At 56.9% G+C, this 16002-nt stretch overlaps 1 protein-coding gene across 2 annotated transcripts in view; it reads left to right on the plus strand.

The window, feature by feature from the left end:
* The window catches only part of PNKD (PNKD metallo-beta-lactamase domain containing), a 58804-nt gene extending 43226 nt beyond the window's left edge, over positions 1-15578 (plus strand). For both annotated transcript variants that reach the window (XM_019807388.2, XM_034655161.1), the window contains 8 exons: positions 10910-11025; positions 11164-11276; positions 11906-11964; positions 12688-12780; positions 13127-13290; positions 14011-14097; positions 15012-15127; positions 15368-15578. In XM_019807388.2, the coding sequence (XP_019662947.1) occupies positions 10910-11025; positions 11164-11276; positions 11906-11964; positions 12688-12780; positions 13127-13290; positions 14011-14097; positions 15012-15127; positions 15368-15541 (922 nt within the window). In that variant the 3' untranslated portion in view covers positions 15542-15578. The remainder of the gene's footprint in view (positions 1-10909; positions 11026-11163; positions 11277-11905; positions 11965-12687; positions 12781-13126; positions 13291-14010; positions 14098-15011; positions 15128-15367) is intronic.
* Positions 15579-16002: the final 424 nt, after the last annotated feature.

Genomic DNA, 16002 nt, shown 5'->3' on the forward strand with positions numbered 1-16002 from the left:
ATTCTGGAGCATGGAGAATGGGTGGGAGGGTGGCATTGGCCTACTCCTTCTGGAGCTTCCTTCTTTACTTCTCCTGTTTTCTAAGCCTATCCTGTCCACCCACCCCTCAGGAAATCCCACATCCCTCTGTTCATCCAGTGAACTCCTAACTCTTCTGGGTTGGGACTGTGGGATCACCGATATGAACAGTCTGGGTGCTGCTCTCAAGGAATAGGGGAAAGGAGCATGAACAGGGACCCAAACGGTGGCAGGAGGTGGGGCCCAACAAGTTCCCCAGGGAGTGGCAGGGTGTGCCTGAGGAGGCTGGGATCAGGAGCTTGGGACTCTCCCATGTGTGCCACCTGCTTCGTGCCTCAGTTTCCCTTTTGCCCCTTTGCCTTCTCCATGGTAGTTGAGAAGATGTTGCAGAATGGGGCCCTGAGCAGAGCCTCTGTCTGCAGGGGCAAGGGTGAATGGGGAACGAAGCTGAGCTCATCTGGGGCTCGGAACATCTTGCACAACTGAGAAAGTAGATGGCAGCCTTTGGGGTAGTTGGTCCTCGCTGCCAGAGCCCTTCCACACTCCCTGACCAAACCCCCTCTTCATTCCTAGGCAGAGAGGGTCTTTCTGGATTGTCCTGACCCAGGTAAAACCAACTGTCCCTGGGACAAACCTTCCTTGCCCCACCTCTGCAAGAGGAACCCCCTTCTTTGGGGCCAGTGAGGCCCCTTGCCTTGATTTCTTTATTTTTTTTTTAAGATTTTATTTATTCATTTGACAGAGATAGAGACAGCCAGTGAGAGAGGGAACACAAGCAGGGGGAGTGGGAGAGGGAGAAGCAGGCTCCCAGTGGAGGAGCCCGAGGTGGGGCTCGATCCCAGGACCCCCGGACCACACCCCAAGCTGAAGGCAGCCGCTTAACGACTGAGCGGCACCCCCCCCCCACCTCTTGATTTCAAGGAGCAGCAAGAATCCGGAGCTGAGGGCCCTGGAGTAAATGACCCACCTGCACGTGACCTGAATGAAGGCTGTGTGGACACAATGAGCTGGGCCATCTCCCACACAGCCTGCATGAGGGGAGCAGGGTCCTTTTCCTTTCAGCAGGCCTTTGGGACCCTGGGGAGCTACAGCCCCAGCATCCACAGCGGCCCCTTGGCTGCCGGGTAGTTTCCAAAGCGTGGCTCTGAGTCGGTGCCTCCTTCCCCGAGTCACATTGCCTACAGAATGGAGTCCACACCTGCCCGCCCAGGCCTCTGGGGCCTTCCTTCACCCCCGCAGACCTGCCCAATGCCGTCTTCCACAGGCATGGAGGTCTTTCTACACTTCCGTCTGGGGCCTGTCAGACCCTTGCTTCCTCCCTGGGTCTCTACCTCACAAATGTTGTTGCCTTGTCAAAGCTCACCTTCAGAACAGGTCGAAGCACACCTGGCTGGCTCAGTCTATAGAACAGACGACTCTTGATCTTGGGGTCTTGAGTGTAAGCCCCATGTTGGGTGTAGAATTTACTTAAAATACGTAAATAAATAAAAATAAAATATATCCCGAATCTGAACGCACCTATCCCTACTTCCCTGTTATCACCCTGGGCCCATCCACGGTCCTCTCCTGCCCAGCCTCCTAAACTGTTTCCTTTCCTATTTGTACCCCCAAAGTATTCTCAGCACAGCAGTTAGAATGAAGCCATTAAGAGTTCAATCAGGAATGTGCCATTCTCTGCTCAGATCCCTACCGAATGGCTTCAGTCAAGGCCCTGTGTGACCAGCCCATCCCCCACCCCACCTGTTCTGCTCTTCTCGTTGCTAATTCTGCAAAGTGCCCACTCCGGCCACTTGGCTCTTTCCCAAACACTCTAAGACAGTCTTCCCTCTGAGCCCTTCAATTGCTGTTCTCTCTCACTAGAACCTTCTTCCCCCAGATGGCCACATGGCTTGCTGCCCCACTCCCTTCAGGTCTCTACTCAAATTTACCCTACTGGGGAGTCGTGCCTGACCACCCCATATAAAAGTGGCAACGCCCACACCCCTGCACTCTATCCTCTCTACCCTGCGTTATTGTTCTCCATAGTACAGATCACCACCGGGCATCCTATATATTGATTTGTCTATTTGTTTATTGATTTCCTCCCCCAACCAGAAGATGAGCCACAGGGGGGAAGAAATTTCTTTCAGTAATGTATCCCAGTGTCCAGAACAGTGCCAGGCACACAGTTGGCCCTTGTTAAAAGTTTTCTGAATGAATGAGAAGCTTGGTGCAAGTGCCATCTCCTCCATGAAGCCCGTCCAGCCTCCCCAGTCCCCATTCATCTCTGCCTCCAGCATGACCTTGGCCTTGGCTTCCCCCTTAGAGCTTTCACTGCCCATTCTGGCTCGTTCTTACATTAGGTGACCACAGGTCTGATTCCCCCACTGGACTCCTAGCCCAGGGAGCAGGACTGAATAAAGAGGGCCTGGCACTGGGGTGAGGGAGAGCAGGGGAAAGCCGAAAGAACAGACCAAAACCCAAATCAAACACAACCCAGGGGCCTTGGCTGGGCAGGTGGCCAGGGGTCGCAGGCAGGACTGAGACTTGGCCAAGAGGTCTCTGCCTTGGGTCCCCCCTGAGAGCCCTCACCTTCTCACTCTGGGGAAGATGGATGAAGTCCAGAGAGGGCTGTGAGGGCTGCAGACAGGCATGGAGACTGGAGATAGACCCTGTGGTCCCCCGGGGAAGGCCTGTTCCGACCACGTGCAGGCACTGCCCCTCTCCTGGGCACAGGAAGAGCCCCCCCCCCCATTCCAGGCTTGCCGGCAGCTTCAGGAAACTCCCTCCCTAGGGCCTTTTTAGCTGTCTCATTATCTTCTTTGGTTTCCTCAGTTTTGAGAAAGCGTAAAACATTGAGCCACTTTCTGTTCCTAAGGGTCCTGGGAGCAGGCCCCGTTCTGGTAGCGCTCCAGGCCCCTCGGCCCTCAGACAGGCATTTCTGGGTTTGGTTTCATAAAGAGTGCCTGTCAGGTGCAGACCTGGGGCAGGCTGTGTCCTGAGGGGCACGAGAGGAGATGCCAAAAGTACCCCCGACCGGAGGCCTCAGCAACCTGGCCTGCCTGTTGGGGCCCAGTAGAGTTCAGGGCCCAGGGTGAGCTGGGGCTGACACTTGAGAGCCCTCAGGCCTCTCTCGCCCAGATGGGGAGACTGCCCTAGGGAGGAGGGGAAGAAGAGCTCCATTGTGTGTTCCGCACTGGGTGGCTGAGGGAGCCGGGGAGGGGAGGGGCTGTGTCTCAGTCCCCAGCCAGCCCACAGGCCTCCCCTGGGGCTAGAAGTTCAGACTCAGAAGCCAAAGAAGCCAAGCTCCGTTCAGCGAGGCTGGGAGTGAAAGGTGTGTCCATGACCCCTGCCTGGAGTGATCGGTGCTGTGTCCCAGCTCTAACCCCTCAGGGCAACTATAGGGGATCACCCCAGGCCACCTGCCCCCGCCCCTGCCCAAACCTGCACAGCGGTTTTTCTAAGTCCCAGGAGACCAATTAGGAAACTTTCTTTTGTTTTTGGTGAAGTGACAGTGGGTAGTTCTGGGCCCCAGAACTGCTGAATCAGAATCTGTGGGGGGGTGGGGGAGGGGGGGCAGGCAGAAGAGGAAAAGGTACAAATCTTCCTGTTTAACCAGCACCCCCAGATCATTCTGATGCAGTGGCCTAAGGCCCACATCCCAGCTTTCTGATGATGCCTGGGAACCCCATGACAGAGAGTTTGACTCCCACATCAGGCCCTGGGGGGTCAGCTGCATCCTGTAAGTCATGTGACCTTTCCAGGCTGAGCTGCTCCTTCGGGGAGAAAGAGCACCCGGTTTCACAGAGAGGGATACTGAGGCAGGGAGTGGGTTCCTGTTTCTTGCCTCTGGCAGCAGAAGAAAGGAAGATGTAGGGGCGCGTTAGAGGGGGCAGTGATTCACAGCGAGGTGGGGGCACTAGCAGACGGGACAGGTTCTTCCCAGTGACTCCTTCACCTTCACATTTTCTTGGCTAGGGGTCTTGTCTGTTTTCCTACTCTTCTGCCCATGGAACCATCAACTCAGTCATAAATCCAGGACTGGGAATCAGAGCCTAGATCTGAAAGGGACCTTCAGGATTCTCCAGTTCAGGGTGTCTTGCCCTGAGGTCCACAGGGTCTCTGACCCTCTGCCTTCATCAGCAAAATGTGGCACATGTAATGAATTTGGCCCAAGTCTGAGTTTCAAAAAGGCTAAAACCAGTGATCCAAGAAGGTCCCAGTGGCCAGATCCTCAGCTGCATGTGTGGGTCTCACTGAAACCACCCTGACCTATTATTTTTCTCAACAGAGGCCCTCAGAGGAGGTGGGTCTATCCGAAAATACTTCGGACCCACTCATGTCATCCTCTGCCCTCAGTCAGGACTCAGGGAGGATGTTAGCAGTTACGAGTGTGAACTCCAGGATCAGGCTGCCGGGGACGAGTCTCTGCCCCACCACTCACTTTGGTGTGATCCTGAGTGGACCCCTTCCCACCTTTCTGAGCTTCAGTGTCCTTGTCTATAACAAGGAAGAACGGATAGTAGCTGCCTCCAGGTTGTTTAGAGGCAGACAGGAGATGACTGATTGGAGACACTTAGCTCAGGGCTGCCCTGAGATGAGGCTGGGGAGAGATGAGCCCATGAGCTCCAGAGGGGCACTCTAACCTGCGTGTGCAGACCTCCCCCCTCTTCAGCACTCCTTCTAGCTCCTCCATTCAGGGCCCCCAGACCCCAGAGTCTGGGAAGTTGGGACGTTGTGCCCTGTGACGCAGCCCCACCCATGCCCTTGGGTCTAGGTGACCTGGTTATCAGAGCACCCTGCTGGGCCAGGTGCGTGGGTGCAACAGGGAGAGGGAGGGACTTGGGAAGCCGATGGGTGAGCAGGGGAGGGGGGGGCAGAGGCAGGGGCAGTTGCAACTTGGGCCTTATAAACCCCAGCAGGCTTCACAAGGTCCACAGCCGGGCGTGGGGCCTGCTGAGCTGACAGGGCACTCTCAGCCCCAGATCTCTGCTTTAACACCTGCCTGCTGGCCTCCCCTCACCCCCCAACCCCAGCCTTGCCTGGGCACTAAGCCAGCATTTTCTGAGAGCCAGTTCTGTGCTGTGCTAGTGCTGGGGGTACCCCAGGGGGATGCAAAGGAGTCATGAGAAGGAGGCTGGGTCACGAGCCGAGTCCGCCTACACCGTGCATAGCACCGATTAGACACCGGGTAGAAGTGGATAAGGCCCTGCCAAGGAGGGGCTCAGCTTCCGCCACCCCTGGGGGCAGGGAGAGGCCGAGTGCTCCAGACGGAGCAGAGGACCTCGGCTTTCTGTTGGAGCCATCCCGAGGAGGGTTTGAGCCGAGCTCTGAAGGATACTTAGGATTCTAGTAAATCCAGAATGCCCAGAGGGTATTGGAGGCCCGAGAGCAGGAGCTGAGGCAGGTTAGTCCGAGATTTGCAGGAGGTATTTCAGGCATTCTAAAGAAGACGGATAATATAACAATCCTCCGGACCTTCCAGCTTCAGCAACGAAATATACTGACGCGGTGAAGTCCCTGTGCCCACATGCCCAGCCTCCCTCCTTCCTGCCTCTCCGGAACCCTGCTGAGTTGCGCAATGAACGTCCTGTCCCCTCAGCTGCCTTGACGCTTTCACTACAACCATCTGTATCCCCAGGCAATATAGATTGTGGTTTTGCATGCTTTGGCGTTTTTATTTATTTTTTATTATTTTTTAAAGCTTTTATTTCTTTTTTGAGAGAGAGAGCTCCTGTGCTCACAAGTGGGGGGAGGGGCAGAGGAAGAAGGGAGCACTGAGCAGGGAGCCCCAAGGCGGGCTTCAGTCCCAGGATCATGACCTGGGCCAAAGGCAGACACCTAACTGACTGAGCCCCCCAGGCGCCCTGCTTTGGCATTTTTAATAACTATTGACAGATTGTCTGTTTTCCCTATAGTGAATCTATTAGCTTAATGTTGTGTATTTGAGTTTTGTGTGAGTTGAGACCTGGTGCTCTAGATCATGCTGGTTGTCAGACACACTCCTGTCAGCAGTGGGGAGCCACTGAAGGCTCTGGAGCAGGAGCAAGACTCACTCAGGTGAGTGAGGTGCTTTAAGAACTTAAATTTTTCCATTGGTTTGCAGTTTGGGCAGAGAGCTGAGGAAAGGAGGCTTTCGCAAGGGCCCCATGAAGAGCTTCTAGGGCCTTTTCCCTGGTTGGGGTTGTGGGGAGGCGGGACTGAGAGGATTCAGTTTTGGTAGCGTATGTCAGGGAGAGAGTTAAATGGGAACTCAAGCTTGTGTCACTGGGCAGGTGACAGGGCCTTTCCCAGAGAGGGAGGCCGTAGGGAGAGGAGCTGACAAGCATGATTTTGGACCCTGGCGATTGTGACACCCAGCCAGCACAGCAGGCAGATGAAGAAGGTGCCAGAGCTCTGAGACTGGAGAGAGTAGCACAGAAGTCACTGTCAGGGAAAGAGCAGGCCTAGGGACAGGATCCCAGGGTCACTGGGTCCTTGTCCCCGCCTCCCGGCCAGGCCAGCCTTCCCCTGCTCTGTACAGTAACCCAGACTTCAGGCCCACAAGGCCACCTCGTCCCTCCCCCCACAGCCAAGCAGGGCACCCATCTCAGGTCTGGCATCCGTTCCCACCTACCTCCTCCTCACCCCTCCAGTCCAGGCCCTTGTCATGTCCCCCACTGGCGACTCACCCCTCCAGTCCAGGCCCTTGTCATGTCCTCCACTGGCGACTCAGCTCCTCCTGCCACCTGCCACGCGGCTCCCTTTCACTGCTCCCTCCAACACTGCAAGCCAGCAAGCTCTTAGAAAGGGAAGTCAATGGAGGAGCCTTTGTCTATAACAAGGAAGAGCCTCCCCGCTTTAAAACCCACCAACAATCCCCCGCTGCCCTGCCACGGTCTGTCCCCTGCCCGCCCTTCTCACAGACCCCCATCCCTGGCACTCTCCATCCCTCCGGCCCTGCCTGGCAACTCCTAGAACATGCCTGCCTGCTTCGGGGCCTTAGTGCCATGGCGCCTGGACAGTCTGCACTCCCTCTCTCCTTTTGGTACCCGGCTCAGATGGGACCCTCAGGAAGAGCCAGGCCTTCCCTGAGCACCCTGTCACCCTGTCCACGATCAGACTGCCTCCCCTCTGCTGCACTCTTCCCTCGCCAGCTGCACTCAACCGCTGGCCTCCCAGTGATTGTTCCCTGGTCTGTCTTGCTCTCCGCTGTCTGCCCCGCGTCCAGCACGTGCAGCAAGCATTGGCTGAAGAGAGGGAATGGAAGAAAGGGGCCTTGTTGACTGCAGCCTCCCCAGTGCACAGCCCCTGCCCTTGCAGATCTTGACCTTCGCTGGCGGAGAAAGCACATAAAATAATAAGCATCCAGTAAGGGAAGACAGGCAACATGTATCAGTCCCTCCCGAGTGTGGACAACTGTGTTCCCTCGGCTGTGAGGGGGGCCCGGCTGAATTCGGGAAGGAAGCGGCAGTTGCTACACCTCCCACCCGCCAGGCCCTCGGCCGACTACTCACATTTGGTGTCTTGTTTTATGTCGCTGAATTTTCACACAGTCCTGCAGGACTAAGTCATGGTGTCGCCATTTTATAGATGAGGAAGGCGATCTAAGAGACCGATCGCTCGCCCAAGGACACGCCAAGCCATGACTGGAACCCAGAGCTTTCTGTTGCCAGGGCCCCAGCACTTTCCATAAACCTAAGTAGGAAGCAGTGAGGTCAGGAACAGGACCCCCAGCACGGATGCGAAGTGGGGTCGGGGCACAGAGGAAAGTGATTTTATTGACTTATTTATGATCTTTTAAGTTTTCATTTTGAAGTAACCTCAGACTTGCCAACACAGTACACAGGATCCCCATATACTTCTCACCCGGCTCCCCTGAATGTTACGTCTTCCCTAACCACAGACAGTCAGCAAAACTAAGACGTTAACGTCCATATACACTCTTAACTCCTCTCCAGACCTTACTGAAATGTGTCCAGTTGTCCCTCTACCCTTCCTCTTCTGGTCTAGAATCCAACCCAGGGTATTTGTGTCGTCCCAACCAATCCGCTCTTGCTGGGCATATCTGTTGTGCCGGCTCTGTGATGACAGCAGCACAGCCCAGAGAAGGAGCGGCCCCTGCCAGCTGGCTCCCTTCCTCCCCGAGGGGACTTTTCTGCTTCCCATACGTCCAGTTCCTGGTGAGCCTTCCCCAGAGTCTGGCACAGCATGCTCCCTCGCTTCTTGGAAATGCCACCTCCAGAGCGGCCTTCCTTGATGTCACTGTTCTCTGTTCTGTTGCCCGGTATGATCTCATCATCCTGACCGGACAATCTATTTGTTCTCCTCTCTGTCCCGCTAGCATATAAGCTGCCACAGGGCACTGACTCTGCCTTACTCACTCCGCCCAAAGCCCAGCCCAGCCCAGCCTCACTAAATAGTGTCGAATGGGTGAAAAGGGGGAAAGCCTGGAACTGATTTGAAAATGAAACAGAAAGAGGGCCTGTGGAAATGGGACCTAAAGACGGCATGGCAAAACCCTGCCACGGGGTGTCCAAGTTCCCCACGCACGCAGGTGCGTGGACACCCAGCGCAGGGACTGTGGCGATGAATCGCTAATGCAGTCAGGCAGACCTGCTGGACCTGCTCCTGTCTGACCATCTTGTGTGTAGACAGATCAGCCAGCTCTTCCCAAGGGGGCTTCAAGAGCAGCTGCCCCGCCCCCGCCACCCCAAGATAGACACAGCAAATCTCTGTGGAGATTTAGGGCCCACCATCTACGCCCAACCCTGCACCTCAACTCCCCTCAGTCTTTTTTTTTTTAAGATTTTATTTATTTATTTATTTATTTATTTATTTATTTATTTGAGAGAGAGCAGGGGGGAGGGGCAGAGGGAGAGGGACAAGCGGGCTCCACGGTGAGCAGGGAGCGCGACCTGGTGCTTGTTCCCAAGACCCTGGGATCATGAGCTGAGCTGAAGGTTGACTGAGCCACCGAGGCGCCCCTTCTCCATCTCAGTCTTAATCAGCCAGAATCCCTGCCCCTTTTCTGACTGACTTGCTTGGGTAACCCTAAACATGGACGCCAGAGGCTTTTGTAAGCCCCCCCAGCACCTGAAAGGTACTAAAATATAAGCTTTTCTTTTCTTCTATGATTTCTCTTTTGACTTGTCCTGATGTTTTTAATTTGCTACTTAACATCAGCCAAAGTAAAGAAAAATTGAAAATCTAAATTATTAGCACGAATTTTGCCTTTTGCTTTATTGTTATACAACCCCAGTTTTTTGTTTTTGTTCCAGGGGGGGCGGTTTCAGAGGGAGAGGGAGAGAGAATCCCAAGCAGGCTCCACACCCGGCATGGAGCTCGATCCTACTACCCTGAGATCAGGACCTGAGCTGAAATCAAGTCAGAGGCTCAAGCGACTGAGCCACCCGGGCGCCCCTGTACAGTCCCAGTTTCAAATGCAAATATGCAAATATAAGGACATTTAAGTCACATATGAAATCACTGAAACTATAATTCACATTTCCTAGCTTGTACACAGATATGTATTTTGTTCTTACCCACGCAGTGGAAATGCCGCACAAAACGGAATTACCTGTTTCTATTTCACTTTTGGTACACCCACATTCTGCCAGCCCCGTCTGCTTTTGGCTTACCAATGAGCAAGGGAGGACGGAAGGCACAGGACAGATGGGTTACCCTCTTTCCCTTGCCTCCTGTAGCATCGTTTGCGGCGAAAACGGATCATACAGGGAAATAACATGAGTAAGGAAGGATGGGGCAGGGTTTCTTAGTCATTTGTGTTTCTTAGAGCACCTTTGTATGCATTTGAAGCAAGTTCTGGTTTGGACGGAAGGCGTGGCCTCCCAGGCCCGTTACTCGGTCATAGATGTATACTCACCCTGAGTCTTGAATTCTCACCACGGTGGGGCCACCAGAATCCTGTGCTCGTGAGCACGGTGAGGTGGTAGGTGTGGGGGCAGCAGGGACCGACCATGCAAATATTGTGTGGTCTCCGACCCCCACATATTCCCTTGCCCTATCAGACTTCACTTCTGGGGCACAAATCCAAAGGTAAAATCTTTTAAGAATTTCAAGATGGTGGCAGTGGAAGATTGATCCGAATGGGGGGGCCCTGTGTGACCGGGCGGGTCACATGCCTGTGAGGCCCGCCCTTACGCTGCCATCCTGTGTTTGGAGGACCCTGTTAGTCACAAGACCCCCCTGTTCCTTGTGCCACGTTTTCCGCCTTTTCCATATGGAGCCTGGGGTGGCCTGACACGGTGGCGGGAAGAGGGAGGGAGTGTGGTCAGGCCATCCCGCCTCACCTCTCCCTACTTACTCCACCACCCGGCCAGACCGAACTCTCTCTGCAGTTTCCCCAAACAAGGCCATGCTGTCTGCTGCCTCTGGGCCTTGCCTGTTGTTTGCTCTGCCCCAGAGGTTCTCCGAGTTCGGTTCCTGGGCCAGCGGCAACCGGCATCACCTGCAGCTTGTTAGAAATGCAGGTTCCCGGGCCCCACCGCAGCCCTGATGAGCCGCACAGGCTGGGGATGGGGCAAAGAATCTGGTGCAGCAGCTCCCCGGCGTGATGTGAGGCGCCGCTGCTCTTTGGACCTACTTTGTCCGCCCCATTTCCGCTTCCTAACTCCTCCACCCTTTTTGCGGAATTAACCCCTCACCCTCTGAGTCCCTTCTGTGAAGCCCTCAGTTCACACCTCCTCCGATGGGCCTGGGGCTTAGGGTGTGTCTGTGCCATTCAACATCTTGGCCGGAGGACTGAGCCGGGCAAACAGTAGGCTCACAATAAGTGACGGGAGAGATGCGCGGACTTGCGTGCGGCCAGGGCAGTGGAGATCCGCACAGGCATCGCGGAGGGTCCCGCGCGCAGGGGGCGGGGCCGAGCGTGCGCGGGGGGCGGGGCTGAGCGCAGATGTCCCGCCCGCAGGTACAGCCTGTACACCCGCACCTGGCTCGGGTATCTCTTCTACCGCCAGCAGCTGCGCAGGGCTCGGAATCGCTACCCCAAAGGCCACTCCAGAACCCAGCCCCGCCTCTTCAACGGTGAGCTCTGCCTGCCCCGGGCCAACATGGCCCCAAACTGTGCGCACCCACCCTCCCTGCCTCCGGCCCATCATATACCCCCCCAAGCGCTGGGCTCCTTGCCCGGCACCCCACCCACAGCCCATCTCTGTCCCCCAGGAGTGAAGGTGCTTCCCATCCCCGTCCTCTCAGACAACTACAGCTACCTCATCATCGACACCCAGGCCCGGCTGGCTGTGGCTGTGGACCCCTCAGACCCTCAGGCTGTACAGGTGAGGGGAGGATGGGGGGGCAGGGGTACCGGGGGTGGGTCACCTTAGGGACTGGCAGCTGTCCCTGCTCCCTCTGCCAGTGGGATGTGCCCCCTCCCTGTGCCCTCACACATGGACCCTGACATGCAAGTACACACAGAGACCCCCACAACCACAGCAGGGGGAGGGGCCAGTGTCTAGGGCATGGTGGGGGGGTGGGGGGAGTAGGACAGCCGTGGGGGAACCCGAGCCAGAGCGAAAAGGATGCTGACTCAGGACCATGGTCTGAGGTTTCTTCTGTCTGTCACTCTCTGTGGTGCCTTTCTGGCCCTCTTCTCTCCTCATCTGTCAGTGTCTGGGTCTCTTCATCTTTCCTTCCCATTTCTTATTTCTCTGTGTGCACGGGTATGTGTGTTCCTCTGTTCCTCGAGTCTCCTTCCGCCCACCTCCCCATCGTCTCCCCTGTGTCCAGGCTCAGCCTCTGCTGCTGCTGCCTTCTCCCCAGCACTCTCCTCCCTACCCCCTCATTCCCTAGCTCCATCCCCTCCCTGTCCCTCATCTTCCCAGCTCTCCCCTCTTCGCCTGGCACCTGCGCCCCTGTCCCTTGCTGCACACCGCTCTTCAGTCTCAGTACTTCCTCTCTCCCCCAGGCTTCCATTGAAAAGGAGGGCGTTAACTTGGTTGCCATCCTCTGCACCCACAAGCACTGGTAAGGGGCTGAGGTGGGGGTCTGGGTACAGATGATCTTCCCTGGGTGACCCTTGCCCCCAGTGGGCTTGGCAGGACTAGGCCAGTGAGGACGGGCTGGGCTGGGGGGCAGGGAGTCAGGATGCAAGGGCACCCACCTTCTTCATAAAGTCACGGGGGCACCAGCAGAGAAGGAGGGAAGGGGCGGCTCTCCCATTGGGGCGCTTATCAGGCTCCTGAAGCCCTAGAGGAGGGCAGGGTAGGCATTTCTCTTTCATTCCTTGGTCATGTATTAGATGCCCACTGTGCTCAGGACACGAACAAACCCTGTGAGCTCTTTCCTTAAGGAGATTATGGTCCAATAGGGGAGACAGCCCTGCATGACAGTGTACAACGATGACAAACATTTAGGTGGCAGTTGGCACAAGGTACAGGATGTGGGGGGCCCTTGGAGAAGCATGACCAGATCCACTTGGAGGAATTAGAAGCTGATGACCCTGGAGCTGAGAGAGTCCAGAAAGATCCGTTGTCACTGGCTGGATGATGGAGGGGAGGGGTGGCAAGTCGTGAGGATGACGTTGCGAGCAGGGGAGCTGCTCAAACAAAGGCCTCGATTTGTGGACAGCTTGACTCAGTTCAGAAGCCCAGGGCTCAGGGCTCGAAGGCCTAGAGATCTGCAAAGAGGAAGGCAAGGAGGCCTAGTACCTTGCCCCTCAAAGTCCCTGCTGTCTCTGCCATCCTCCAGGGACCACAGTGGAGGGAACCGTGACCTCAGCCGGTGGCACCAGGACTGTCGGGTGTACGGGAACCCTCAGGACGGCATCCCCTACCTCACCCAGTAAGTCCCTGACCCGGGGCGGGGGTGGCCCTTCTGTGGGCCCTTTCTCACACCCATCCTGCAGGCGAGTATTGCAGGACTGCCAGCAGTTGGATCTTTGCTGAAGCCCTTCCTGGTCCTTAGAGGACAGATCACAGCCCACCCCCCAACTCATCCAGCCACGGTCCCCAAAAGAGGGAGAGGCAAGAGTTTGGGTCTGTAGCCCTGGGTACTGTCAGTGCCTTCCCTCTCTGGTGTAGAAGGCCTGCCTCCTTCAAATCACCCAGCCCCTTGGGCTTGGGGGGCAGCAAGGATCAGCACAGCCCAAGCTCTAGCACCTTCTCTCCCCTATTGCCTTGCTTCTCAGTCCCCTGTGTCATCAAGATGTGGTTAGCGTGGGACGGCTTCAGATCCGGGCTCTGGCTACCCCTGGCCACACGCAAGGCCATCTGGTCTACCTGCTGGATGGGGAGCCCTACAAGGGTCCCTCCTGCCTCTTCTCAGGGGACCTGCTTTTCCTCTCTGGCTGTGGTGAGTTCCCCCCCCCAAAAGGGAAGCAGGAGGAGGGGGGACAGAAAGGAGGGGGAGAGTCAGGGCAGAGACCCAAGGATGGCCACAGCCCCATGCAGTGCATGAAAACTGCTCTCAGTGCAGAACTGCCTTGCCCTTACTCTCATCTGTGTTAGCCCATTGTTTTTAATACACTCACAACTTCCCACAGGGGATGCGCAGAATGAGACAATGCTTGTAACTGAGCACAGACCTGGCAGGGCCTTGGTTTCCACTGGGTGGAGCCTAGTTCTCCAGTACCCAGAGAGACTAGGTTACAAAAAATGGAGAACCCCCAAATGAGAGGGTGACCTGTGGGTAGGGGAGGATCACAGTCCCAGGCTGCGCGGAGTCTCAGAAGGCAGCACAGGCAAAGAAAAAAGTGTTCTGTGGAAAAGAGCCACCCCACGCCAACTGTGCTTGGGGCCCTTGGCGCTCAGCCTGAGGCTTCTGTCCCCCTCTCCATCCACACGTCAGTATGTGCAATGGAGGCCTTCCCGCAGGCTTGGTTGGGGAGCGAGTATGTGGGCTCAGCAACCAGTGGGAAGGAGGGCGTAGAAGCCTGGGGGGTGGGTATGGCAGGGGCCAGGTTGAGGGCTGGTGGCCAGCCCCAGCTATGCACGCTGGTCCCCGCCCCCCTCCACATACCTTATACCAAGCTGCGTTCTTGCACCTTGTAACACACCCACTGCCCCTTACCAGGACGGACCTTTGAGGGCACCGCAGAGACCATGCTGAGCTCCCTGGACACGGTGCTGGGGCTGGGGGATGACACTCTGCTGTGGCCTGGTGAGGTCCCCCTCCCTCTCCTCCCTCACTCCCCTAGAGTCCCAGCCGCCCCAGCTGTGGCCCAGAGGTGACGGCACTGCACCTCGGGTGGCCCCTGAGAGCCAACTCCAGCAGTGAGGGCTGAGCCCCCTTCATTCTGGAGTACCGGCCCTGAATGTCTCTGCTTCTCATGCCAGCTGACAGCCAGCCTCGGCCTCTTGGGAGTCCTGTAGGCCCCAGTGCCTCCCAGAGAGATGGCTGATATTTCATAGCCAGAGCCGAAAACAGAAAAGAGCCTTTGCTTATCAGAGGAGAAGTCAGTAAATCCCCTCTGCATGCATCCATGGCATGCGTCCATATCCCACACTGCGTGTGCATCCGGCCCCACGCACGTATGTGGCACGTCCATCCATCCAGACACTGCATGTCCCTACATACATCCATGAACATTGGATAGCCATAGTTTCTCAAACACATCACTAAGATGTCAGCTAATCCTCAGAATGTATATTTATCCATCCACTCATTTGTCAGATACTTGATGCAACACCTAATGCGTGCCCAGCTCTGTCCTAGGCACCGGGGACACATCTCTGTTCTAGTAGCATTATTTTCTCCACTTGCCAGATGACAAACCTGTGGCTCAGAGAGGCACCATGGCTTGGCTGAGACTGCACAGCTGGGCAGGGGCAGAGTCAGGGCAAGGATGCAGGGCTCCTGGCTTTGGGGCTGGCAGTCTTGTCTCGGAACTGCTTCGGCCCCTCCACTCATGGCTGACCTGTGGCCACATTTAGAGAAGCAGCCGCCTGTGGTGGGGGCTTTCCTGGAAGTGCCGGGTCGGGTACCCAGAGGCCTGAGGGTAAGGAGGACTTTTTCTGACCACACCACCCCCTCTCTGTGTCCTGCATCTTACCCCCCACCCCGGTGGTCCTTAGGTCACGAGTACGCAGAAGAGAATCTGGGCTTTGCAGGTGTGGTGGAGCCTGAGAACCTGGCCCGGGAGAGGAAGATGCAGTGGGTCCAGAGGCAGCGAATGGAGCGCAAGAGCACGGTGCGGGGCAGGGGCTGGGGTCCGGGAGGGGGGCCCGCCTCCAGGGCACTCCCCAGTGGGAGCCCCTCCATGCTGAGCTGCGGCCTGCAGACCCGTTCCTAGATCCCCGACATGTTTGGTCCACAGGCCTTCACGGGAAGCCCCCTGGACCCTGAGACAGAGGAGGGGGCCGGGAGGCTTCCCTGATTGGGTCTATTTTCCAGATTCTGTCTGTCAAACCCGGTGCCTCTCATCCCACAGTGCCCGTCCACCCTGGGAGAGGAGCGCTCCTACAACCCATTCCTGAGGACCCACTGCCTGGTGCTGCAGGAGGCCCTGGGGCCAGGCCCAGGCCCCACGGGGGACGATGGCTACTCCCGGGCCCAGCTCCTGGAGAAGCTCCGCCAGCTGAAGGACCTGCACAAGAGCAAGTGACAGCCCCCAGCCCAGCCCAGCCCCCACCTCCCACGGCGGGGAGGCCACCCATCACCCGCACCACACCACCCCTGCCATTGCTACCACCACCACCTCCATTGGCACCCACGGTGGCCATCAGGCCCCAACACTGTCAGGGGGAGAAGGGACAAGATGACGAGGCCATGAGACTGAGCGGACAGAGGCTGGTCGAAGGCTTGGAGACCCCAGGGGTGAGGCTGAGTTATCCAGGGCAAGAGGAAGGGGGAGCCTTGGGACATCTCCAGACCCAGCTGGGAGAGTGCCTTCTCCCTTCCCCCCGCTCTTGCCCCTGGCTCCTGCCCCTGACGAGGACACGAGGGCACGAGGACATGGGCACAAGGACACGGAGAGTGCTGGTCGCCCCTCCCACAGGAGGCCTCACTCTCCCTGTAGCCCCTGAACCCAGGGCAGCAGAAGCCACGAACAGGTTGAGTCCTCTT

This window comes from Ailuropoda melanoleuca, chromosome 2 (genome assembly GCF_002007445.2).
Source record: "Ailuropoda melanoleuca isolate Jingjing chromosome 2, ASM200744v2, whole genome shotgun sequence".
NCBI classification, from domain to species: domain Eukaryota; kingdom Metazoa; phylum Chordata; class Mammalia; order Carnivora; family Ursidae; genus Ailuropoda; species Ailuropoda melanoleuca.